The 24,471-nt window shown below is 32.3% G+C and overlaps 3 protein-coding genes across 5 annotated transcripts in view; all 3 read left to right on the top strand.

Moving 5' to 3' along the window:
• The window catches only part of LOC125070744, a 49,048-nt gene extending 42,853 nt beyond the window's left edge, over positions 1 to 6,195 (top strand). Inside the window, exons 4-7 of the mRNA XM_047680695.1 lie at positions 2,010 to 2,193; positions 2,961 to 3,197; positions 3,314 to 3,451; positions 3,960 to 6,195. Of these exons, the coding sequence (XP_047536651.1) occupies positions 2,010 to 2,193; positions 2,961 to 3,197; positions 3,314 to 3,451; positions 3,960 to 4,195 (795 nt within the window). The 3' untranslated portion in view covers positions 4,196 to 6,195. The remainder of the gene's footprint in view (positions 1 to 2,009; positions 2,194 to 2,960; positions 3,198 to 3,313; positions 3,452 to 3,959) is intronic.
• Positions 6,196 to 7,149: 954 nt separating this feature from the next.
• On the top strand, positions 7,150 to 8,905 carry LOC125070735 (zinc finger protein 678-like). Its single transcript, XM_047680683.1, has one exon. The coding sequence runs from the start codon at positions 7,271 to 7,273 to the stop codon at positions 8,723 to 8,725; it is 1,455 nt and encodes a 484-aa protein (XP_047536639.1). The 5' UTR covers positions 7,150 to 7,270; the 3' UTR covers positions 8,726 to 8,905.
• Positions 8,906 to 20,716: 11,811 nt separating this feature from the next.
• The window catches only part of LOC125074693, a 168,665-nt gene continuing 164,910 nt past the window's right edge, over positions 20,717 to 24,471 (top strand). For all 3 annotated transcript variants that reach the window (XM_047686097.1, XM_047686115.1, XM_047686088.1), the window contains exon 1: positions 20,717 to 20,976. The gene's annotated coding sequence lies outside the window, so the exon portion shown is untranslated. The remainder of the gene's footprint in view (positions 20,977 to 24,471) is intronic.

The following is a 24,471-nucleotide window of genomic DNA, read 5'->3' as shown; positions in this document are numbered from 1 at the left end:
GCTAATAAGTGACCTCAGATTTGCGACATCGGTAAGGCAAGTGTTAATTCTTTTTTCGCTGATACTCAATACAACTATTATATTAAGCTATTTGTTAAAACATCTCTAAATGAACTAAAATCTCGTCTTGCTACTTCGATGATCAAAATATCGGAACGTGAACCAGGTTCTATTGGTAAAAATGCACACATACTGCTCAGAATAAATATTTGAGTGTTAATAAGTATTGCGTAATCAATAAAAACGACTGGAACGAGTTACGTTTATTCATATTTTATTGCGTGATTAATTATGTGACAGATTTTAGACAGAGATAGAATATAATTTGATAGTTTTTACCCCTTCTGATTTGTTGATTAATTAATTAATCAGACAGAAAGAGAGAGCATGGAAACTTGCTTGCGTCATATGCCATTATGCTAGATATAGATGAGTATGTCCTATGAGATTCAGTACTTTTTGGAGTAAGTCTCAAAAGAACGTCAAAAGGAATTTTACCAGGTATGGGAAAATTATTCGCTGCTCCAATACCGAACGATACGCACATGTACGATTTTTTTAGAATGCCATTTTAAAGATTATAAAATACGGACATAAAATGATATTGGCAATTACGGCATCAATATCATGGACCAGTCCCTGTCCAGTTATGATTAGATGTTGTGTGGGAGCAACTCCGGTTAATATCCAAAGTTTGTAGATATTCAAATTTGATACTTTACTGTCCATTGGGTACATTCAATCTTTACATTTTAAACTCAAAAATAAAACTGGTCCAGTAGTTGGTAGCAGAACAACCAGATAGCTTACAGTTTTAAAACAGTTTAGAACAAAATATAAAAAACTAATTTTCTTCGATCATAAACCCAAACGTCGGCATGGAAAATTTACCTCTCAAACTCAAATAATATCTATCAACGTAGCGATGAATTGATACATTGATGCAGGCAACTGTTTCGTGACTAATTGAGTTTCATGAACACCGGGGTTAATTGGTGTTAACACGACTGTACTCGAGGCGTCTAGATCCTTCGAGGCAATAACGAAATCAACATTACGGAACGCGTAAGAAAAACTGTATAATTATAAATCTCGTCTATATCGGCTTCGAAACTGGTTCGGTTATATATCTCTATTGCCTTTTTAATTTTGGAGCAAATAAAACTGTGAGGGAGAATTTTAATATCATATGACTTTTTGGGTGTAATCTCTATAAAGATGGTCAAATTTTAGTATAGTGTCTTAAGTTTTGAGTTAGTATTCGTTGATTTCCAAGCAGGATAAGGCATAATTAAATTGTATTTAATAAAATTTGTAACTGATTATAGCTAAAGAGTAACTACTAAGTTACTAGTTCTTCTCGTTAGAATCTACATTCCGGGGTTAGCTTAAAATTTAATTTAATCCTGTACAATGTCTATACAATAGTGCTCGCAAAACTCAACAGGTATATTTTAATTTTTAACTAGTATTCATACTATGATAAATGTGTTTAGAACTCCCTAATTCGACTATTACCTTAAGCCGTGTGGTAATGTTATGACGTCAGTGCAGCTCATAAATAAGTTTTTATTACCACGGCAAATTATGTAAATTGATTATTTAAGCCCATTAAAATATCACCTTCAAGATCTCATGATTGTTTGTTACTTGTCTTTGCAAACGAACCTTTTAAACTAGTTTTTATGTTTTCAACTCAAACTTATAAACTTTTAATTATTTTTGTCTTATTATAAATATCCAGAACATTCGTTTGATTTTTTATTAATATGATTTCGCTAATGTCTCGATGCATAGCAAACATTTCATATAACATATTATGTTATATGAAATTTATAATCGTCACCCTCCATCCTTTGGCTACACAATACTCTAATGGTCCAGGAGTCAGAATTTTCAAACAAAATGGACGGTTTACATAGCATTTTAGAAATAAGGCAGTATGTTTCTTCATAAACAGCTTCCTTTTTGAAAGTTGTATCTCTAAGAAGCGTAATTTTAATTTACAGTACATTGGCGAATCGAAGACACCGATATGGCGGCTATCGTTGTGTGGAGGGAACGCAGCGGCGGTGGCAGCGAAGGCTGGTACCAAGCTGCTACCACCAAAGATCCGCATAGCTTGGAACCCACCCTCCACACCTTACCATCACACTGAGAAACTACGACTAGTGGTCACGGCCGTTAATAGTGGTAAGACTAATAATATTAACATAGCTTATAGGAAAGTAGTTAGTTGTTTGGTTCAGGTTGGAATGAAGCGATGCACGTTATTGTTTGGAAAAGGATAAACCGTATCCTTGTTAAACAATAGCTGTGACTAACACAGCACAGTCATTCCTGATTGTTATTAAAAACATTTGCTGTAATAGTCCTTTATATATCTATTCACTCACAAAGACGCGCCCCTCCACGTCAAATCATCGGCTTACATTAGTATCGTCACGCTCGTGGTTACAAAATGCCTTTTTGTGCGTGAGACGACAAAGAGAACACCATAAAACAACTTTATATTTATATTGAGTTTATTTAAATATAATTTCCTATATGGCATACCTTGTGCTGTCCACCATATTGTGCTTCAACTTATTTTATAATTGAGTTATTATGTTGCTCAATATTTATTGAATAATTTCATCAGCAATAAAAATACAAATTATATATTTTGTTAAGATTGGATTATATTCCTAAAGTTTATTATATTAAAAATTCCTTTAGATCTATAATTATTTTTAATAATTTTGAGTAAAAAATTGGTGTGTTACAAAAAATATAGATTTATTAAATGAAAATATACATTTTTTTTAGTGGAATCTCAATCACCCTGTAAATTTATCACCAAACTGAAATCTGAGTCGAAATGTGAAATATTATTTTTAACTTGATTAAATTCTTCATCGCTTATTTGTACACTCTTCACATTGTGTAAATAATTTCTCATTTCATTAATTCTTTATCAGGTTCAGTTTGCAACAATGAATCTCAATTTATATGCGGCGTGACCGGCTTGTGTATATCCTCCTACCTGGTCTGCGATGGCGTCCGCCATTGCCCAGGAGGCGAAGACGAAGATTCCAGCGCCTGTTCCCATCGACGCGATTCTCCACTCTTGGAAATGCTGAGGAGATTTGCGGCGAGGAACCAGGAGTTGCTGGGACTGGACCAGCCAGATGGCGTGACTAAACCTTCGGTCATAAGTAAGTTATTACTTACAGGTTAAATGAAATCACTCAACAAACAAACTCTAAAAATGCATAAATACAATTTCCGAACATATAACGTGTGTGTAAAGTTAAACATTTTAAACTTCCAGTGAAGATAACCGAAGGCGAACAGAAACAAAACGCGTTCATGGAGTTCGCAGCTGCGTTGAAGCCATATGGTCCTTGGAGCTACCTCGTGGTGGGAATGCTGGTCTGCGCAACCATACTCATGTTCTGTCTGGCTTGGGGTGAGTTTTCTCTGATTTAATTTAGTACACAAGAAAGTCCGTCTCAGCCATTCGGTTATAAATCATCCTATCCTCAAACAGTAACATTTCGTATTGCTTGCATTGTGAGTAAGCCATTGTAATGTCAGGACGTAACTTTGATGTCATAGATAGCAACGTTTCCGTGAATAAAGAAACGGCTGATGCTTACTTTACTATACATACGGTTTGCTAATTCCTATTGTTTCAACTGTTACATGAACTAATTATGAAGCATAAATGCGATAGTTGGTAGCAATTTTGATGGCGAACACTGTTAGTTGCAATTGACGATTACAATACCAATTAGAAATTGTGATGGCTTTATATATTTTTATATACGCTTCCTAATAACCCATTGTTACCAGTATCTTCTCCGACATTTTTTTAATAAATAAAATCCAATGTAACCTGTGGTTCTGTTGATGAATTTTTCAAAAATCGCGGTTCATATTTAGCAAAATACTTATTGATATTTTTTCTCTTTCAGAATGCTGCTGTAAACGATCCAAGCCCTCAGACACGCCGACAATACCTGCGTCTTGTATTGATCTCTCCCCTACCGTCACAGTTACCGCTGCTTCGCAACAACTCTTCGATACATCGATACCTCCTTCGCCCCCGGAGTATGAACCTCCACCGTCCTATTCCTCTCTTTTCCCAAGAGCTTACAAATCCTCCCCCTCCCCTGTCCCCCACTGCTCCCATCAGGAGCCTCCAGACTGATAGATTAATCAATAGTCGATTACAAACTGGGTGTTGCGAACTATAGCCAAATCATAGAGAACTGTAAATTTAGCATAAGTTTATGTAGTCTGTAAATGTAATTTGAGAAAACCAAGTAAAACCAATACACGAAAGCGTGCCTTCGTCTATGGGGGAACTTTAATTTGGACAAGCCTTTTGACTTTTGACTTTCCTCTAGGAACAATTTCACGAGATAAAAATGGGTTATATTTAAGTCCTGATCTTTCTCGACGAGTTCCATTAAACCTAACCGATGGTACATATTAACCGCGTCACAAGAGTAGGAGCCAAATTGTTAGATTAGTGGCCAAATATATTCATGTATCTTCAATAACGTCCATTATAATAATGAAAACCCAAACATTTCCAAATGTTTATGTACTATACATTAATTAGATCTTACAAATGTAACTTTTAAATTACTCGCTATTCTGTATAAAAATGCAAATTTTCAATTTTTTTTACACAAAGAACGTCTTTACAAAAATAAGTGTCTATTTCTTGAAAAAAAATATATATATATTTAAATAAAATCGCATAATGCATAATAAGATTGTAATAGCTTATGTATATATTTATTATCTGTGACAATTTTGACACAAAAAAGACGTTGACATAATAATTGATATTTGATATTTCATCAGTGACAATGACAGCGACCGTACGATATTAATTATCGTACAATTACAGTCACTGGATATCAACAATATCAACTCGCAATTGTACAATTGCATTGTAATAAATATAGTACGTTTCATAGACATTGCATACCGGATACATAAATACTACTTTTCACACCAGAACGCACTCGATCAAGAAAATTTATTAAGTTTAACAGTATAAAAAAAAAACACTTTAAATAGCCCCCTATGATTCTAAGCCATGTTTGAGATTGCTAACACTGACATTAAGGTATATATTTGTAAATATTTTTTCTTACATGAGATAGATACATTTTAGAGATAACACGTGATTTCCATAAAAAAAAGGTTTTAGTTATTTATTGTATATATTGTATGAACGGCCATAGCTTAAGTACAATGTTTGTTTATTATATCTGGGACCAAGATTATTTTTTATATAGAGCAGTATTTTTTTAATTAATGTTCCTTACAGAAAATGTAATGCTAGCTTCTTAATTTAGTATAGTGTGCACCACTTTGTATAGCTATAGAAAGCAAATTAACAGTTATGCTATGCACATAATAAATAATATGTCAGTGTTATTCTTCAGTCTCAATAGCAAAATACATACATTGATAAATCAAATCTTATTCCAAATTCAATGTTGAAACAATAATTGTCAACAATTAATTATAAAATAATTGTTTTGCAACTTTTATAAATACAATTAAGAGATACAACAGTAACAGTTATTTCAAGATATAGTATTAGCTATATGTTTTGCTATCAGTACATAAAAATGTCAATTTAACTGTAATGCCTGTACCTACACAAAATTAAAGTTTTTTCTTTTAAGACAAATATTAGTATGAATATGCTTTTAACTGATGTTACCTCTTTACAGAGATATTTGACTGCATTTTACAGTAAATAATTAAATTATATCTAATATATTTTTAAACAAATGATTTTAAATTGTAAAGTTTAAGTCATATACAACATTATAATTAAAAAAAAATGTTTTTATCTTCACCTCACTTTTTATTTATATATAAATACTCTTTACATATTGGTTTTTAAATGGCATATCTAGAAATAAGGCTTAGTCTACATTTTAAAAATCTTATATGATTAAACTAGTCTTATTAGAATCTGTTTTATTTTCTAGGTAATGATTTTAATATTCCAGCACTAGGATATTGGGAAACAATTATTATTATTCTTAAGTATCTTATCGTTTGTAAAAATATTCAGAACCTAAATAATGTGTACCTAAGCATTATAAAGTAAAAGTGATATATATTGTAAGTGAACTATATGGTAAAAATATGATAAATACATATTTATTTTTAAAATCTTTGTTTTATTGCCTATGACAACTATCTATGACTTTTAAAATAGTTAATCTGTATGCAAAACTAAACTAAATAGTTAATCAGAGGTCTACCGTAGCATCTACTTTGCAAGCCCCATCGTATACTCCTTCAAAATGGAGAGATTCACTGACGCCAACATACCATCCGACCAAACCAACACCCTATATCTAGCCCATAGGTACGCAGCAAGAAAAGAAACTCCTGATGGACCAGAGATACGGAAAAGGTGGGTTAAGCATCATGACTATCCAGGAATCTCAGAGACAGACCTACGGCGACGTTATCATAGTCCAGTCGAAGAATGTGAGTTGTGGCAATCACTAGCCACACTAACACCTGTGTCTATTACACGGACGATGGTGACGACGCTATCGGCATATTAATCGGCCGAGCGGCGGATGTTTCAGAAAGGGTCTAGAGCACAGCCTCAGAGTCGCCGAGGCTGTACTCTCTCTGATCGAGCACGGAGCAGGGACCACTGGATATAAAAGTATAATGTAAAAAAGGCACGGGCAACTGTGAGCCTTTGGATGTTGTAAATTAAATAAAAAATTGATTAAGATAGGGATAAAATGGATAAGAATATTAGATATCTATCGTCAAAAGGTGATTCAAATTATACTTTTAATCTAATTAATAATAAATTAATATTTTCTAATTAATTAATACCCTCTAGCTACAGTAGCGCCATTATAGAAATTTATGAAAGCCGAGTTTGATATTTTTCGTTAAGGACACTAGATATTTTTTTTCGGGTGAAAATCCATATTAGATACTTCTTCTTACCTGTTACTGTTAATATTTGTAACGTTACGAAGGAAGAGAATGTGCTGTAAACAGCCACACCTTTGCTTTGACTCTTACAAAAAAAAGTTAGCTTTCAACGTCAAAATATAGTTCATATCCATTAACGTCATAACATTGATAGATTTTAGAAATTATAATTAAGGTTTCCGATTGTAAATAAAACAATTAACTAATGTAGTACCTATATGCAGTTAAATTTATTTTTTTATGAATACTTTACTCACTGATCATCAATAACTATGAAAAGATGAATAGCAAAAGAACAGTTTGTCGTGTGTGTTTAAAATCAGAACAAAACAAATACATATCATTGTATGAAAAATACAAACATTACTTGTTATTTGAATACATAAACGCTATAACTTCCATTGAAATCAAACACCGAGATGGTCTTCCCGATAAAATATGTGAATCTTGTTTTGAACAACTACAAACTGCAATAAGTTTTAAAGAAAAATGTGAATCGTCTAATATTGAATTACAAAACTATAATTTAAAAGACGAGATACTTAATAACAGCGGTAACAACATAATAATAAAGAAAGAGGAATGCAAAGAAAATGAAGTCAAATTGGAAAAGGTTAATAGTGAGGAATATTTTAATTATGACGATTTAAGTGAAGACAGTGCCGACAAGCCGCTCACAATTATTTTAGAGACTTACAATGTACCCAAAATTAAATCTGTAGATCAGAACTTCGAATGCGACGACTGTGGAGACATATTTAGATCCAAATGCAAGTTAAGAGTTCACTGGAGAAAGGTACATATGCCTGAGAGCCTAATTTGCGAAAATTGTAAAAGAACATTCAAAAGTTATAAAGCCCTTCGTGTGCATAAGAAAAAAAAAACTAAAAGCTGCGTAGTTGCTACTGATAGCAATGTATCTATAGAGGGCATAGGTAAAACAAGAGTATTTGTTTGTAAAGAATGCAATTACAAGACATCGAGAATCAAAGATATGTCATCACATCTAGTCACACATAGTGGCGAGAGACCGTTTCAGTGCAATCTTTGTCCGAATACATATACCCAATACAGTTCTCTTCAAGGGCACAAGGAAGGTGCACACCAGAATTATTTAGTTGAAATAACCTGTCATTTTTGTGGTAAGTATGTAAGGGGACGCAGAAATGTATACAGACATCTCAAAAGTCACACGGAACAAAAGGTTTCATGTACGATATGTAAGAAAGTTATGAATAAAATGAGTTATCACACTCATATGAAAAGACATAGCGGAATTAAGTCATATACATGTGAGAAGTGTGCATCTACATTTTACACCAGTGCCGAGTTGTGCAATCATAAACGGTGGGTCCATAACAAGAAAGAAAATTTCTTCAAATGTGACTTATGCGACTATAAATGTGCAAAGGCATATAATGTCAAACAACATCAAAGTAAACATACAGACAAAAACTTTCCTTGTACATTTTGTGGTCGATTTTATCTCAGTGCTGATAAACTTGCGTCTCATGAAAGATCACATTACGATGAAAAGAAGTACTCATGTCCGCAGTGTCATCTGAAGTTCTATAATCGAGATTCAGTCAGAAAGCATATGAAGTTGAAGCATTCATTGACTATTATCACAGAACAAAAGCCTGCAACTGTTGAAGTTAAGAAAGAGAATGAGATCGTTCCACAGACTCAAAATGATGATCTAATCATTGAGATTGATGCGAAACCTTTTGATTAATATCACTAGCAATAAAAATATTATTATTCAATTCTAGTCATGAACTTGGAGAAATATTAAATTTAAAATTCAAGTGTGTATTTTATTAATGTTTATAAAAAAGACAGAAAGAAGATATTACTAGAAATGTTTCCAATTATGGTTTGCAGTATTAGATACTATAACATAAGAAATTTTATTCAAACACATTCAAATAATTTGTATTACTTAAGTATTTAATTGTTACTAATTTTTTATATCATATTTTTATAAACTAAATATATTTATATTAAGTATAAAATACTTCTTTCTTCCATGAAAAATTATAATAATATTTTTTTTACAAAAGATTAGACTATGAGACAACATTTAAGATTGTATAATTGTCATATAATTTTTCTATGCTGTAAAATCTTGTGCCACAACCATGGAAATAAAAAAAGTTATTTTTTCCCTTGGTCTAGGGGACAGGAAAAAAATATTTCACTACAAGTGGTTTAATTATATTCAATAATAGTTTTGATTTGTGTAACAAAAACTTGGTCATGTAAAGAATTTCTATTACTATATATAAAAATAATATGTAATGAAAAAAAATTAAGATCCAAGCTGAGTGTTCCTATATGTAATGTTTGAAAGAATCGATTTTCACGCTAAAAGGTACTGAATAACAGATGCTTTTATATTATATCATAAATTGTTTTCATTTCCATTTCTGGTTCACTTGATCTCCAAAAAATTTAATAATAATTCCATAGCTAACACTCAATATTAACTGACCTAACTAGATCAACCAATCAACATAATAATGACAATTTATATTATGTATTTACTGTATTACAATTAATAATTACTATATTAATTATATAATTATTAATTGTAATTTATAATCAGTAAGATATTTGTGCGAAAAGTATTACTACAAAGGACATACAATGGTGTATATAATTTATAGGTAGGGGAATGTTGCCATTATTGAAAATTCCATAGTAAATAATAAATATTTTATTTAATGTAAAAGTAAAAATATTTTAATGAAAAAATCTGTTTTATTTATTCATTTAACTTTGCCTCTAAAAATAATTGAATCTTTTGAAATAGTATTGGGTCAATACTAAAAATTTAGTACATAAACAAGTATATACATATAGGTATATATTTGTACTCGTAGCGAGTATTACACCAAAGCGAGCATGACTTTAAGAGGGTCAGAGAAAAAGTTTAAAAAACTAGTAGACTATTATGTTGATTTTATATGTTTCGATGATACATTAGATGCCCCATGGCGACCTAGCACATTGCCAGATCGAGAAACTCAGCAGTTTCTTTCCAGAAAAACAGCGTTTTTCTAGAAATCAATTCATACGATTCACCAACAAAAACACTTAACTTTATCTGGTCATGTTATATGTCATACATTTATATCAGGTTTATTTTTCATAATCGTACTTCAGAGCAAGCCTGTGCACCGCACGGACTAAATTTTGTCTATGCAAGGCTCTTTAACAGCTTTAGAAAACAGTTCGTGCTCCTCCTTAATGTACAAAATTTTGCAGAGTATACTTTTATTTGGCTGAATACGAATATTATTCAAAAAGCCAGTCGAATATGCCGCGGTCCCAACTCCGATAATCAACGCATGCTCGACGGAATCTAAACGTCACAGAAGTTAAAAAAATATATTGTGGATACATAATGATGTTTTTTGAGAGAATTCAGGAAATTATTAAAGAACCTTGCCTTCTTAATTATAGAGTAATCCGAACTAAAACGGCCAGACCTGTATTACAATATATTTGAAATGAAAAAATTCTTCGACGAAAAAAATACAAGTTACTTACAGCATTATTAATTATAATGAATGGTGTAAAAACGTGTTTTGCATCCGCTTCTAAGCCCGAACGATATGCAGCACTAATCTAATTCTAAATACATTTTTATTTTAATATTAGTACAATGACTTCGAGTTCGTCGGCTTCTGAACTGAGCTATTATATATTTTAATAAGATAAATAAACACTATAATCTTTAAATTCATACGTTTTCATTTTAATAAGTAGATAAAGAAAAGTACCAATTACATACCTTTTGCTTTTTTCTCTTTATCTCTGGAAAAACGCCTTACCTTCGCGTTTCCCTCTCATGAAGTGACTCCTGCCGGTGCCCAGGACGTTTAGTGCGCCCTTGTACACCGGAATATCCACTAATAAACCAGCGGTACGCTCTTCGTCTCTTCACGGGATAGCTTTCACATACTACGGCAAATTGTAACAATCCCTCAGTTCATTTTAATACAGCACATATTCTTATGTACTAATTTAATTTAAATATCACAAAAAAAGACTTTTTAACTAAGAACAATTTAATAATATTTCTGTATGTATTTTTGTACTAATTAAGTATTTATTTTGGGATTTTCGTTGAGACCAATAGAGAGCAATCTATCCGTGTAAGTAATAGTTTATGTGAAGGTTAGGTATATAGTTAGGTATTTAGGTAGGTATATAAAATAGATAAATCCCGAGAGTATGCTCTGAGAACACTGCTTAAATGAAAAAGACTAAATTGTTAAGATCTTTTCTAACATTTCTTATATTATATGGATAATATTTCTCTTATTGTGACACTTGAGAAGCCAAGGGAGTCACAAGTCACTAGTCGCTACGATACGGCTTTACACAATAAATAACGATCCAAGAATCTACATATCTAATATTTTGTCGAAACGAATGGTATTCCAATGTCGAATAATGATGATTGCTCTATTATAACCGATAATAAAAAGCCTTAAGCAATAATCTTAACTTAAATTGTAATAAAATCTATACGGTACTACAATTACAATCCTGGTGTGTTCCGGTTTGAAGGAAGGAATTTCAGACACATAAGATCCCCTAATTGATGGGGCTATGAAGAGTGGTTTATCCTCCTTGCAGTTTCAATGTCTGTTTCTGCATCGCTGTAATAAAATAAAACAAATTATTGACTGTATCGACTTACTCGTAGATTTCTTCTAAATTATTGGTAACGATTTGCCATTGTCACTTATATTATACTAGCTACCCGTCCCGGCTTCGCATAGATGTAATGCTGATACTAAATATACATATATAAACCTTCCTCTTGAACCAATCTATCTATTAAAAAAAGTGCATCAAAATCTATTGTGTAATATTAAAGATCTAAGCGTACATAATTACATAAAATAAGTAATATCATCAGTCTGTCCCAGACTTAAGCGATTTTGTTTTATGTAATGATGATGATATTACTAATACAACAATATTTCTATGTTCTTTCAATTAATCTTATAAGTATAGTTTCCTTCAGAAATCTTACTGTCAAACCTAAGTCAAAAAAATATTTAAAATTTGTATATTATATTTAAAATATGTAAAAAGCATACATAGGGACAGACAGCGGCAATTGACTTTGTTTTATACTATGTAATGATAATGATAAGCAATGCTTATCAGTCATCTAATTGGGCTCTTATCAAAAATCTAATTGGGTAATTACGATTCGTATGTAAATCCAACATGACTACGTAAAATAATTATTTAGAAATATACTTTGAAATGTTATAGCATTAATAAACTCTGTTTTGGTTACTAGTCCGATGGGAACTCCGACAAATTTTTATTGATCGCAGTAATTACGTCCTATGCACTAAGCGTGTTTGAATTATTGAGGAGGTTGGGAATTCCAATAAAGGCACGAGGAATTCAATAGACAAAGGGGAAACAATACAGTTTGGCTTAAATCTATATCAAAATATTATAATATTGGCTTTTTAGCAGCATGTGATTTGTGAGATTTGAGATTTAGTAAAATAGGAATTCTTATCAAATGGCTTTTAATTAATTTTAAGAGGTTATATCTTCTTAAGAAAAAGAAAAAATAAGATATCTTAGTCAGTAGAAATTCTGATTAAAGGTAAAGGCTTTGTTTAGCAGACAATTTATGGTCTATTATACCTATGTATGCAGACCCGTCAGAACTGACCTTTATTCTAATGGAAAATCTCGTTTGCCGCTCAGAGGACTAAAAGTTATATTTCATTTGAAATAACGTAACTTATATATATATAATGTATAAACAAACGCGCAGGAGGCTCACCTGATGGAAAGTGACTACCGCCGCCGGTGCGTTGCCCCCAAGAATTCGGAGGGCAGCCTGGGCATCCCTGCTCAGGTGGTGTACGTAAGTATGGATGAAGAATAATTATTTGGAAATATTTTATATATTTGGAATGCCAAACAATATGTATGCCTCATAGTTTCTCCGTTTTAAAAGGCACCTTAACATCAGTCTATGACACAACACAGATTTTTTATCGCTTTATAATCTTTTACTGCATGCAGGAAAAAGTATATGGTGATATGGCAGAGAGCCAGACTATCCATAGAAAACCAGTGAACACTACGACATGTCTTAGCTGACCTGATGCGTTTTACGGGCTTCGGGGAGTGGAATAAAGGAATCTATTGTGGTCGTGGAAGGTCCTTATAACGCCGTCTCGAAGTCTTTGGCGAATTGAGTAAGTTGAATTATCTTGGCCCCGCTCACGTGTGAGGCTTCCTTTAGTGAGTGAACACGATGTTCATGATAATTATAATCAATATGATTTTAAAAATAATTCTAATTGAGAGAAGGGTTGACAAACTAGAGCAAAATATATAGTAATTTTTTTGACACACGCACGCACACGCGGACGCATACGCACGCGCGTGCGCGCACTCACATACACGAGTTTTTGGATAACAATCTAAAATGGCAATCCATAAAAGAGATGACCCGATTATTGACAATCTGGTCGAATACCATACAGACCAGCCGAGGAATCTAAAATCCTTCGAATCCATAGATGACATGGCAATTTAAAAAAAACAAGTAAGTACGTTAATATAACACAAATAACATTATAAGTAAGGTAACAACAGCACGGATGCGTCTGTGAAGATACAATAATCAAATGTCTTATCTATAAACTAATATATAACTGTTCGTTTTCGTGGCCTCACTGTATCAATTTTGATGATATTTGGTACAAAGCAAGCTTGAACCCCAACCCAAGGACGGATACAGAGCAGAGAGGATATTTTTTTCTATTTTAAAAGGTAATGTTGGGAATGAAGATTTCTAAAAAAGTTTGTCACATATGAATTACAAGCGGACGAAACCGTGGAATTAAAAACTTGCCGTATTTTTTTTGTAATTTGGTTCATCAAATTCTAAATTCAGACCAATTTGACTACAAACGATACTGATATATATGATATGAAAATAATATGCTACTTTTATTTATTTAACCAGACAAAGAAATTTAGGTCGACAATAATAACTTGAGTTCAAGGTTCCGTTTCAGCACCAGCTGTTTCGGTCAGGTGAAGTGTCGATTGTGACCTCATTCTCTAAATAATACTTTTATAAGCAATGAATTTAAATCCACGTCTGTCAACTTTGGTCACGAAAGAAACGACTAGAATAGTATTTTAATTAGAGTAAATATCTATGTTTTAAGGTATCCATCCTAGTACATCTAGTGGTTTTGTTATGTGCAAGGCATGTAAAGTGAAGGAGATTATTAAAAAACAAAGTTTTGGTCTGTGTATCCATAATAACGGTATTTCGAAACTTATGGATATCAGATTTATTTCCTTCAAACTACGCAGCTTAAAATAAATATGTATATGTATATATATTTATTTGTATATGATAAACTACGAATTGTCTAAATTAGTTCTGAAATTGACAACTGCATAAGCAATTTAATCGTCAGATCACCTATAACACAATCCAGGTGTCATAGAACTCTGTAATACCCAACCTAACTGTTTTCATCCAGTCAATTTGGAGAACTTCGGGGAACAGCCCGTCAAGAAACCAATATAAGTTTTCAGCTGTCCGTCCCGACTTTGTGCGGGTAGAATTCAGCCAGAGTTGTTAGCGGATGTTTTTTGTTTTATAAAATAAACCTACGTCTCATGTTACAACTTCAGTAGTCTTGATTGTACGTTGATAGTTGGTCAGGACTAGTTGCCCATAGCGAATTGGTACGCGTCAGCTTTATATACACGCCCCCAGGAGGTCTCTCACCTCTAAAAGTTGAAATTTCCAAAAATCCTTACTTAGTAAGCGTTTATGCAGCGAAAAGAATAACTTTGCTGCATTTCAAGTCAATCAGACCTATAATGTAGGAGACCTCGTGATTACCTTAAAGCATTACCCTCCATTGGAAGGTACTCATGTATTACGAAAAATATATATTATTACATTGTATCCCTGTGTTCTGTATTAAAGATAGAGGGTGTGTGGGTTAATATTGTTTTATGATCTCCAAAATGCTAATGCTAATGTAACCCCTTACCGTCCAACTTCCTATTTAATTGTTAAAAAAAATATGTGCAAGCGATTTGGTCTATTTAAAATATTTTACAACAGACAACACCAAATATAATGGATAATATTTTATCTATTATACGATTAGATCTGTTTTTGTTATATATAAGTTTTTTTTGGTGTTAAAACTGTTTTTATAACAGATACAAAACACGTAATTACTTCATATTATAAAAAAAGTCCTTCCTACGCAGTTTCTCTGTTAGTCTGAATGCGATAATCTCATAAACCACCCAACGGATTTTCTTTTTATTACCCATGGATAGTAGATTCTTAAGGAAGGTTTTGGTGTCTAATGCATTAATGTTTCCTGTTAATTGGCTGAAATATAACAATGATTGTTGAAGATGTCGGAAAAAATGAAACCGACTGTGAGCTTTCTTGATATAAACATTTTATGTAGACCTTCAGTTTAATCGTCGCACGGTAAAAGGGGTACCTGAACAGGTAGCTAGTTAACATACAAGAAGTAATGAAATCAGCAAAACCGAACTAAGTTACAAAAAGTATCTCAAAACAGTAAATATAAATGGATTTAAAGTTCATTTGAATATACAGCGAAAATTTCCGCATATTCAAATAATATGCGTCACACGAGCTCGGGTTTTGTAACGTTATGTCGATGTAATTTAAGTTTACTCGTTTTAACTTTAAGTGGAATTAGATTTTCAAGTTGAGAAAATTACAAGACATTTAATTCTTACTTATAAGGGTAAGATTGGGACTTCGATAGAATTTAACAAACCTTTTCTATAATATAGAATACTAAATTTCTATACTATTCTAAGCTTGGTGGTAGGGTTTTGTGCAAGCTCGCCTGAGTAGGTACCACTCATCAGATAGCCTGCCGCCAAGCAGTATTTATCGATTTGTTTCGATTTAAAGGGTGAGTAAGGTGAGGGTGAGTAATTGTAACAGGCACAAGGGACATAACATCTTAGATCCCAAGGTTAGTGGCGCAGTAGGAATGGTTAATAATTCTCACAGCGCCAACGTCTCTAGGCCGTGGTGACCGGTGACACGGTGCCAGCCTCCCTACCTAGATAATAAATAAAGATCATATTGTTACGCGCAGATACTTAAAGATAATGTAATTATTTATTTTAATTATCTTGGATAAATATGGTGTTCTAAAGTATGTATATTTCAAAAGTTTAAAATTTTTAATGATATAATTATCTTTGTAACGATTCTATAGATTATATGATAAACATGAAGTAAAAGATGACTCAACATTCTAGATTATGAACATCATCTTAAAACCATTATTAAAATTAATATCTAATTTATCCAAGCCGAATCTTAAAACTTACATTTCAGAACCGTTTCACAAAATTAAATGTGAAACTAATACCTTTAATCGATTCTTCCAAATAATCGCCAAGAAACACTGCTGTTATACTTATTCATTTAAATTAGTGTAGGTATGTATCCCGCATCAAAATCAAGCAACACATAATTCCATGCAATTTTAGGAATCCATTTCGAATATATTAATTAGCTATTGAGTCAAGATGGCCCAGTGGTTAGAACGCGTGCATCTTAACCGATGATTTCGGGTTCAAACCCAGACAAGACCCACTGAATTTTCATGTGCTTATTTTGTGTTTATAATTTATCTCGTGCTCGGCGGTGAAGGAAAACATCGTGAGGAAACCTGCATGTGTCTAATTTCAACGAAATTCCACCAACCCGCATTGGAACAGCGTGGTGGAATATGCTCCAAACCTTCACCTCAAGGGAGAGGAGGCCTTTAGCCCAGCAGTGGGAAATTTACAGGCTGCTAATGCTAAAAAAAAAATAAAAAAATTAGCTAATGTAAATGTTCTAGGAGCAAATAGTTAGTTACTGATACTGATATAAAAGCATAAAGGCGAGTTAAAAACGTATGTTTTGATGTTGATATGTTTAAAGTTAAATCTTCGCCTCTATCAAGGGGAGCCATTTGTTATTCTTTTAATAAAAATTACAATACCACACTATAAAAATTAAGAGGAACAACGGCGATTCGACATAGACGAGGTAGCGCTTGCAGTTGACTACTCCACAATGGCGGCGTTCAACATTCCCGCCAACCATCGATACGACGCTTCACCAAACCCACAACCGACCGAGCTGTCAAATATTGTTTCCTTGTATTAAAAAAAATGGCGCTAGCGATTCGCCGCCATCTTGTTTAAGTATCTTTACTTATTTTTTTTTTAACATTTTTTACAGTTATACCTACTATTTGAAATAACATTACTTTGAAATTTTACTTGGAATGTTTTACTTTGAATGGTTTTATGGTTAAATAAAGTATGTCTAATGGAATAAGAATTAATTATTATAATTAACATAATCACAAATCTGAATGGTCGTTTGTTCGAAATCACCCAAAATTAGCAACGATTTTGATGAAACCTTTTTGTTAAAATCTTAACACTTATAATATGGTATGTATTTTATTTTGCACAATGATTAGAGCCGAAGATATATCCAATGGATTCGAATAAAGAACTTTGTAACACATTAAACGCGATATATGATTATTATAATAAACATGAGCGAGGCCGCAGGCATGGGCTAGCTGCTAGCCGTCTATTACATACAGCTTTAACTTCAAGTCAGCAAGTCATTGACCCTAGACGTATCACGTCTATTATCAGCGATCTCGACCTGCTGTAAAAGAGTTCAACGCAATGGGCTTGATAAGAAATTCGTTTTCATTTAACTAAATCATTAATTTAGGTGCTATTGTCATTATTTGACTGTATTCTTTTAGATTATATAAAAAGGCATAAAACACTGAAAAACAGTGTTAATATCTTGGAAAAATAAAGAAACATTTAGGGCATTTAAATTGAATGCTAAGCTAGCTCCACATCGTGGCTATATTATCGTCAGCTCAATTAAACATTTTGTTATTATTTTAATATTAACAACAGATATATAATTTTATACTTTATTTTATTTCATAGGTATATTTCTTAATACGACATTTAATACTTATTTTTTTTTATTTACTTTACATCATCCACGGGCTCACAGTTGCCCGTGCCTTTTTACATTTTAATTTTATACATTTTGGCGTTTTATATTTTATATTATTTTCTAAACTACAGCAGATCTTCACTGGACTTTAAGCTTCTCATCTTCGTGGAAGACGTGGCCCACATTGACTTTTTTTCATTTTAAAATAATATATACATAATCTATAATAAATAATATATAAGTAATTCTTTTAATTACCAAGATCTGTTTACATATTAGTGATGCGCGCAAAACGATTATAAGATGTAACAAAGCGCGGAGTTTCGTTGATCATCACGCAGAGTGAGTGGTTTATATTGTAAATAAATAAATTATAAATAAGTAAGAAAGAGTTACTGATTTGTCAGTTGTACGCGGTAAGATTTGGCTATTGTCCTTTTGACTTTAACAACATCATCCGCAATGGGAGGCCGAGTACAGAGTCAGATGTTGGAAGTCAAGTTAAGGGCTCAGAATATGTACGACCGAACTCCTCTTTGAGACCGGCCGTCAGTTTCGTATGTCGTCAAGGTCGGGAAGAGCGGAATCGGTAGTATAATGAACTTGAACAAGTAATAAATTGAACACCGATAAATTGAATTTAGCTAACGCTTTCTAGATATTCGCACATCTATGCTAATACTATAAATGGATACAATTTGTTTGTTAAAAAGGCTAATCTCCAGATCTAATCATAATCCAATGTAACAAATTTCCAACTGCTACAGGGCATACATATATTTATATCTGTACCCGTTCGAAGCCAGGGCGAGTGGTAGTCACACATGTAATTGTCAAAGTAACGATAAAATCAAGTATATCTGTAATTATACAATAAGCATATTCGCATATATATAGGTGCCAATTACCGCAAGTGAGCGTCGATAAAAATTGTATCTGTGTAACCAGACGTGTGCTAACCACTATTACTTACATGTACATGCGATGGTTATGACGCAGATTGACAATTTATTATACTAGGGGTTGTTCATCGGTCGAAAATCAACTATTATTCATTGCTCACAAAAATATTAGATACATTGATCCGAAAGATAAGAAATATTAAGCTCAGCTGGACGATATATTGTCATGATTGCAAATAATGACAATATATCGTCCATACTGGACATACTGGACGATCGTAAATTTGTTACTTTATATAATTTTGTTAATGATTTGTACAACGTGTATGTCCAAATAAAGATTTATTTGATTTGATTTGATAATATAATATAATAATATGAATTTTCCAATTCCGTTCATAAATGACGGAATTCTAAATTTTAAAAATCTACAATCGAATTGTTAGCCTCCTTCTTTTTTTTAAGTCAGTTAAGAAACAAGTTATCGATTTTAAAGTTTAACATGACGTGTTTTGATTAATGTAACTATGTTTGTTAAATGTGTGTAATATATATTTTTATTAATTCCATGTACTTCTAATGTTATATAAAACTATTCAATATAAACCATATAAAATTTAACTGTGCCGAATTCCATACCTCTTTGTCCGCGTAATTTTAAAAAAGGGGCACTTAGTTTTTGCTTCTTGTAATAATACATAGATTAGGACTGCCTAAGTTTGTATTTAGTTGGAATATCGCGTTATAAAATAACTAAAACAATCGAGCCAACTTTATTATCTTAGTGTGCGTAATAGCTATACGCTTGACATTAGCCAAACGTCAAACTAATTTACTAGTGTCCGTGTACTTGTGGCCAACTCTTGGACACTATTTTTTTGACGCGTTCTCGGCTTTGACAGTCTATTTACAGTTTTTTTTTAAATGTGTAATTTAAGTAGTCAAATATATTCAATTAGTATATTACTCTGTCCAAAACTTGGACTGTCTTAGAAATTACCCCCGTGTTTATTTATGTGTATTCTGCGCGTATTTTACACATGAATAAGTTCTACCCGGCCAACTTACATTGCGTGTGCTGGAATGAAATATTTTTGGTTTTAATGAATACAAATGTTTTGTATAAATAAAAACTTCTTTGTTTTATTGAAGACCTAGAAATATACGAATAAATCCAGCACAGTTTTACCAAGGCACTTTAATCATTCGTTTCATTATATTCTGTGTTACATACTACTTTTCGTAACACAAATTGTTTTTCCGCTATCTTTACCTAAAACGAGTTATTCGCACCGCGATAGCACAGCGCTTTACATCAAAGACTAAACAATAAACTTAAATAGCAATTAAATTATTATTTATAGCTGCACTGTAATATCTATTTTAATAGTACGAGATATTTACATTTTAAATTTTTTGATTATAAATCGTAGTTGACTTAAATTAAGGTAATTAAAAATGGCTCAGTAACTACCTATCATTATTGATGTCATAAAACATAATGACACTAGCACACGATTGCACATTTCGTAGCTGAATTTTAAGTTACATAGTAAAAAATATAGTATTAACTTAAAATTTGTATTTAATGAGTCTATAAGAAACTAAGTATTAACGTACCGAATCAAATATTTACAAGAGCTCTCACCTGTGTATTCACGCATGATCTTTGACAGTTCGGTCGCAAGCCAACCGGCGTCGACCGCGGCGCCATATTTCTCCAGTCCAGTTAGAATCGGCTAGCGTGTTGAACGTATCAAAATGGCTGCATGCTCTATCACGATCGGAGACAAAAATTTCGACCAGTGCTTTTAATTTGTTCTGTGAATATAAAAACTTTGTGGTGCAGTTTTTTTTTTAATTTTAATATTCTTTTGTTAAAAAAATACTTAAAGATTATTGAGTTTAGTTTTAAGTTCGTGAAAAAGTTAAATTGTTACGATTTTTATTGTTTTGTGTTTCTCACTGGAGTCTGATTGGGAATTATATTTGGAGGTAGGTAAAGTGATAATTAATTTTCTATGGAATTATAATTTTGAGTTGGCTTGTAGTTAAATGACGACGAGGAACCGTTATACGCGGTTGTTATTCTAGCGGCATACCATGTAATTTATTTTTGTTATTTTTATTCGTACGATTGTATGATTTTATCGCATTTACCGATACGATAGCATCTTAACAATATATTGAATAAATGCTTATTACCTATTTGAAATTAATATGTATTTTTTTATAAATTTAACAGTAAGACAGACCCACTTTTTTTTTTAAGAAAAGTATAGTTACGTGACAGTACAATGATATACAGGTAATTACAGATTGTGTCATCGTCAGTGATCACAAAAAGAGATGTCGTACATCCGGTGCGGCAACACTGTGACATGATAATATTGCAACCGAGAGTAAAACGTTAGATTCGAATTTTAACTGAAATGTTTTTTTTTTTTATTTCTCTGACAACAATTTTTAGCACACGGCTGATTAAAGAAGTGACTTTTTTTGTTACGATATGACACACAAAGGATTATTATTTTCGTAGTACATCTGCTGTACTCCCGGAACGAGAAACTGCCTTTGTTCTTACTTAGCAAAAGTCAGACCTAAAAAAACAAATAAAAACAACATTATATTCTGCTGTTATTTATTCAAATAATTTTAATAGTGGTCCACCAAATAATCCTGATTGAAATTTTGAGTTTAACATTAATTTCCATGTTATGAACATTTGTTGTTACGCATTTTGCGTTTTTTTTTTATTGATAGCACTAAAGCGCTTCAATAACCACTAAACAAAAAAGGAGAAAAAAAAAACAATTTATATTTTTTTTGTTTTTGCCATTGATCTATCATTATATAAGAAATTGCTTAAATCTTTTAAGAAAACAATATCAATATCTATGTAAGGATGAAATTTCGACTGTTTTGCTTATTTTATTATTTTTAATCCAGTCAATGCATTCAAAAAATATATACTTAATACAAGATGTGAATAATTTGAAAATTATAGTCTGTTCTGAGTACTGAATTTTGTACATTACACATTAAACCATCTAACAGTTACAAGGGATTCTTAACGATAGCTAATATGTACTCGAAAATTCTATTAAATAATTTTAATATTCATGTAACAACAATGTTATTAGAATTCAATAATAAATGAATAATATAGTAGAGAAACACTGATAATTTTAGAGGTTTCTGAAGTGATGTAAATAAACACTTTATTTGCGCTTACATTGCAAACGCTGGCTGAACCCTACGACATCGATCAAAATAATGTACTACAGTATTGTATACCTTAAAAAGGTACCAATGGTACAAGTGTATCTCTTAGGGATAACCCACAATAACCATTTTTATCCATTACTTTTTACGAGAAATATGGCTTGTTTTTGAAGCGATTTTAAGCAATACAGCATTAATCCTTATCCAATTAAGTACCTTAAATACATTTTGAATTTAATATAGATCAATATGGCCATTTACATCATGTTATTTAAATGAATATTTTCGAAGATATTACAGATTTAAAACGCAAGGACATAGCGGCTTGTATTGTCTAATGACTGAAAAAAACTGTGAAAGTTTTAGTATCAGCATTGCACCCGTGCGAAGCCAGGGCGGGTCGCTAGTATTTTATAATGTAACAAAATTAATAGCACTACTATCCGCCGTAATATGGCATGGCACTATTATTATATATAACACTACGTAATATATTATGTAACATTAATCAATTTACACATAACGATTATAATAAAATATCAACTTATAATTGCAATAGGGACTCATATAGTATAATAATACAATTATTAAATTGATTTGAAATAAAATGGTTAGAACGCGTGCATCTTAACCGATGATATCGGGTGCAAACCCAGGCAGGCACCACTGAATTTTCATGTGCTTAGTTTGTGTTTATAATTCATCTCGTGTTCGGCGGTGAAGGAAAACATCGTGAGGAAACCTGCATGTGTCTAATTTCAACGAAATTCTGCCACGTGTCTATTCCACCAACCCGCACTGGAGCAGCGTGGTGGAATATGCTCCAAACCTTCTCCTCAAAGAGAGAGGAGGCCTTAGCCCAGCAGTGGGAAATTTACAGGCTGCTAATGTAATGTAAAAAATACAATGATTGTTTCTTAGGCTTCGATTTGAGTTTGTCGGTTAAGAATTTCTACAGACGTCACAGGAATAACGGGTTTACACGTGTACAAAGTACAATTATAAACGGTATAATATACCTCGTATTCGGGCTTTGAAACGCAGAATAGATGTAGGCGAATAAAAGTGTAAAATATTAAATTCTACTACAAAATATTCGCATCCTTAGAGATAATCCCCTGGTACTGCTGCACGTGTGGAACGAATACGGGTTTAAGCCTTTTATCTCGTTGATATGCAAAAGCCTTGAAGCTCAATGTATGTTACCTGGTGATTTGATGTATAGTATTCGACATATTAGGGTTGTCTATTTTAGAAACTCCTATTTACCTAAACACGTCTATTTTCGGTTTCGTTGTTTACCCATCTTAGTGAGTGTCATATTTATATTATACTAGCAGAGGCTTATCTATACATATAATAAAATTGAAGTGTCTGTTTGTAATATTAAAATAACCGCTTTCTACTATATGCAAAATGTATGTATACACACGGTACATATACCAAAATAACATTTTGTCAATTTTTGTCTGTCTTTCTGACTGTATGTTTGTTCCGGCTAATCTTTGGAACGGCTGGCTGGAACGATTTTGAAGGGACTTTCACTGGCAGATAGCTGATGTAATAAGGAGTAACTTAGGGTGCAACAATAAGTTTTTGTTAAATTCAAACGCGCACGAAGTCGCGGGTACATCTAGTAAATTTATAAAACTTTCCCGATAGTACACAAGATGTCAACCCCCATTTTGCCCGAGCCTGTGTTCTTCCCCGGACTCAACCTATCTCCACGCCGAATTTCATCTAAAACGGTTTAAGCGTGAAGTAATAGACGGAGTTACTTTAGCATTTATAAATTATAATATTATCATAGATTATAGAGAATTATAGAATAAAGAGAACAAATAAAGTAAGATTTTTATTTAATTATAAAATTGCATAATTTACGAGTTTATTTATGTCGCAAAGCGATTGAATTCTGATTCTGGTGACCACGATTTCGTATATACAGGTTATTATATTATTATAATATTCAGGCTATTGGTAATTCGACATATTCCCGTTAGGAGGTGATGGGCGTGATTATTTACGATAATTTTAACCCCATACGCATAATGCAAAAATTTTTAAAGAACCATTTTTGAGTTATCACGCTTTTTAGATTTTTGCAAAATAAGTCAAAAATGCAACTTCATAAATTTATTTAAAAAAAGGTATCAATTAAAATGTATTTTTTTCTTCTGATTTATAAAAACGATTGTTGCGATGACTGCAGGTTACTTTAAAAACGTAACTGTTTATATTTTTATATAAAATTCTTGTGTGTTC

This window comes from Vanessa atalanta, chromosome 2, assembly GCF_905147765.1.
Source record: "Vanessa atalanta chromosome 2, ilVanAtal1.2, whole genome shotgun sequence".
In the NCBI taxonomy this organism is placed as follows: domain Eukaryota; kingdom Metazoa; phylum Arthropoda; class Insecta; order Lepidoptera; family Nymphalidae; genus Vanessa; species Vanessa atalanta.
Note: the sequence above shows the minus strand (reverse complement) of the source record. Positions and strands in the feature narration are given on the sequence as shown.

Bases quoted from the DNA above. Each gene is read 5' to 3' on its own strand.
- LOC125070735 (XM_047680683.1), top strand. From the start codon at position 7,271: ATGAATAGCAAAAGAACAGTTTGTCGTGTGTGTTTAAAATCAGAACAA.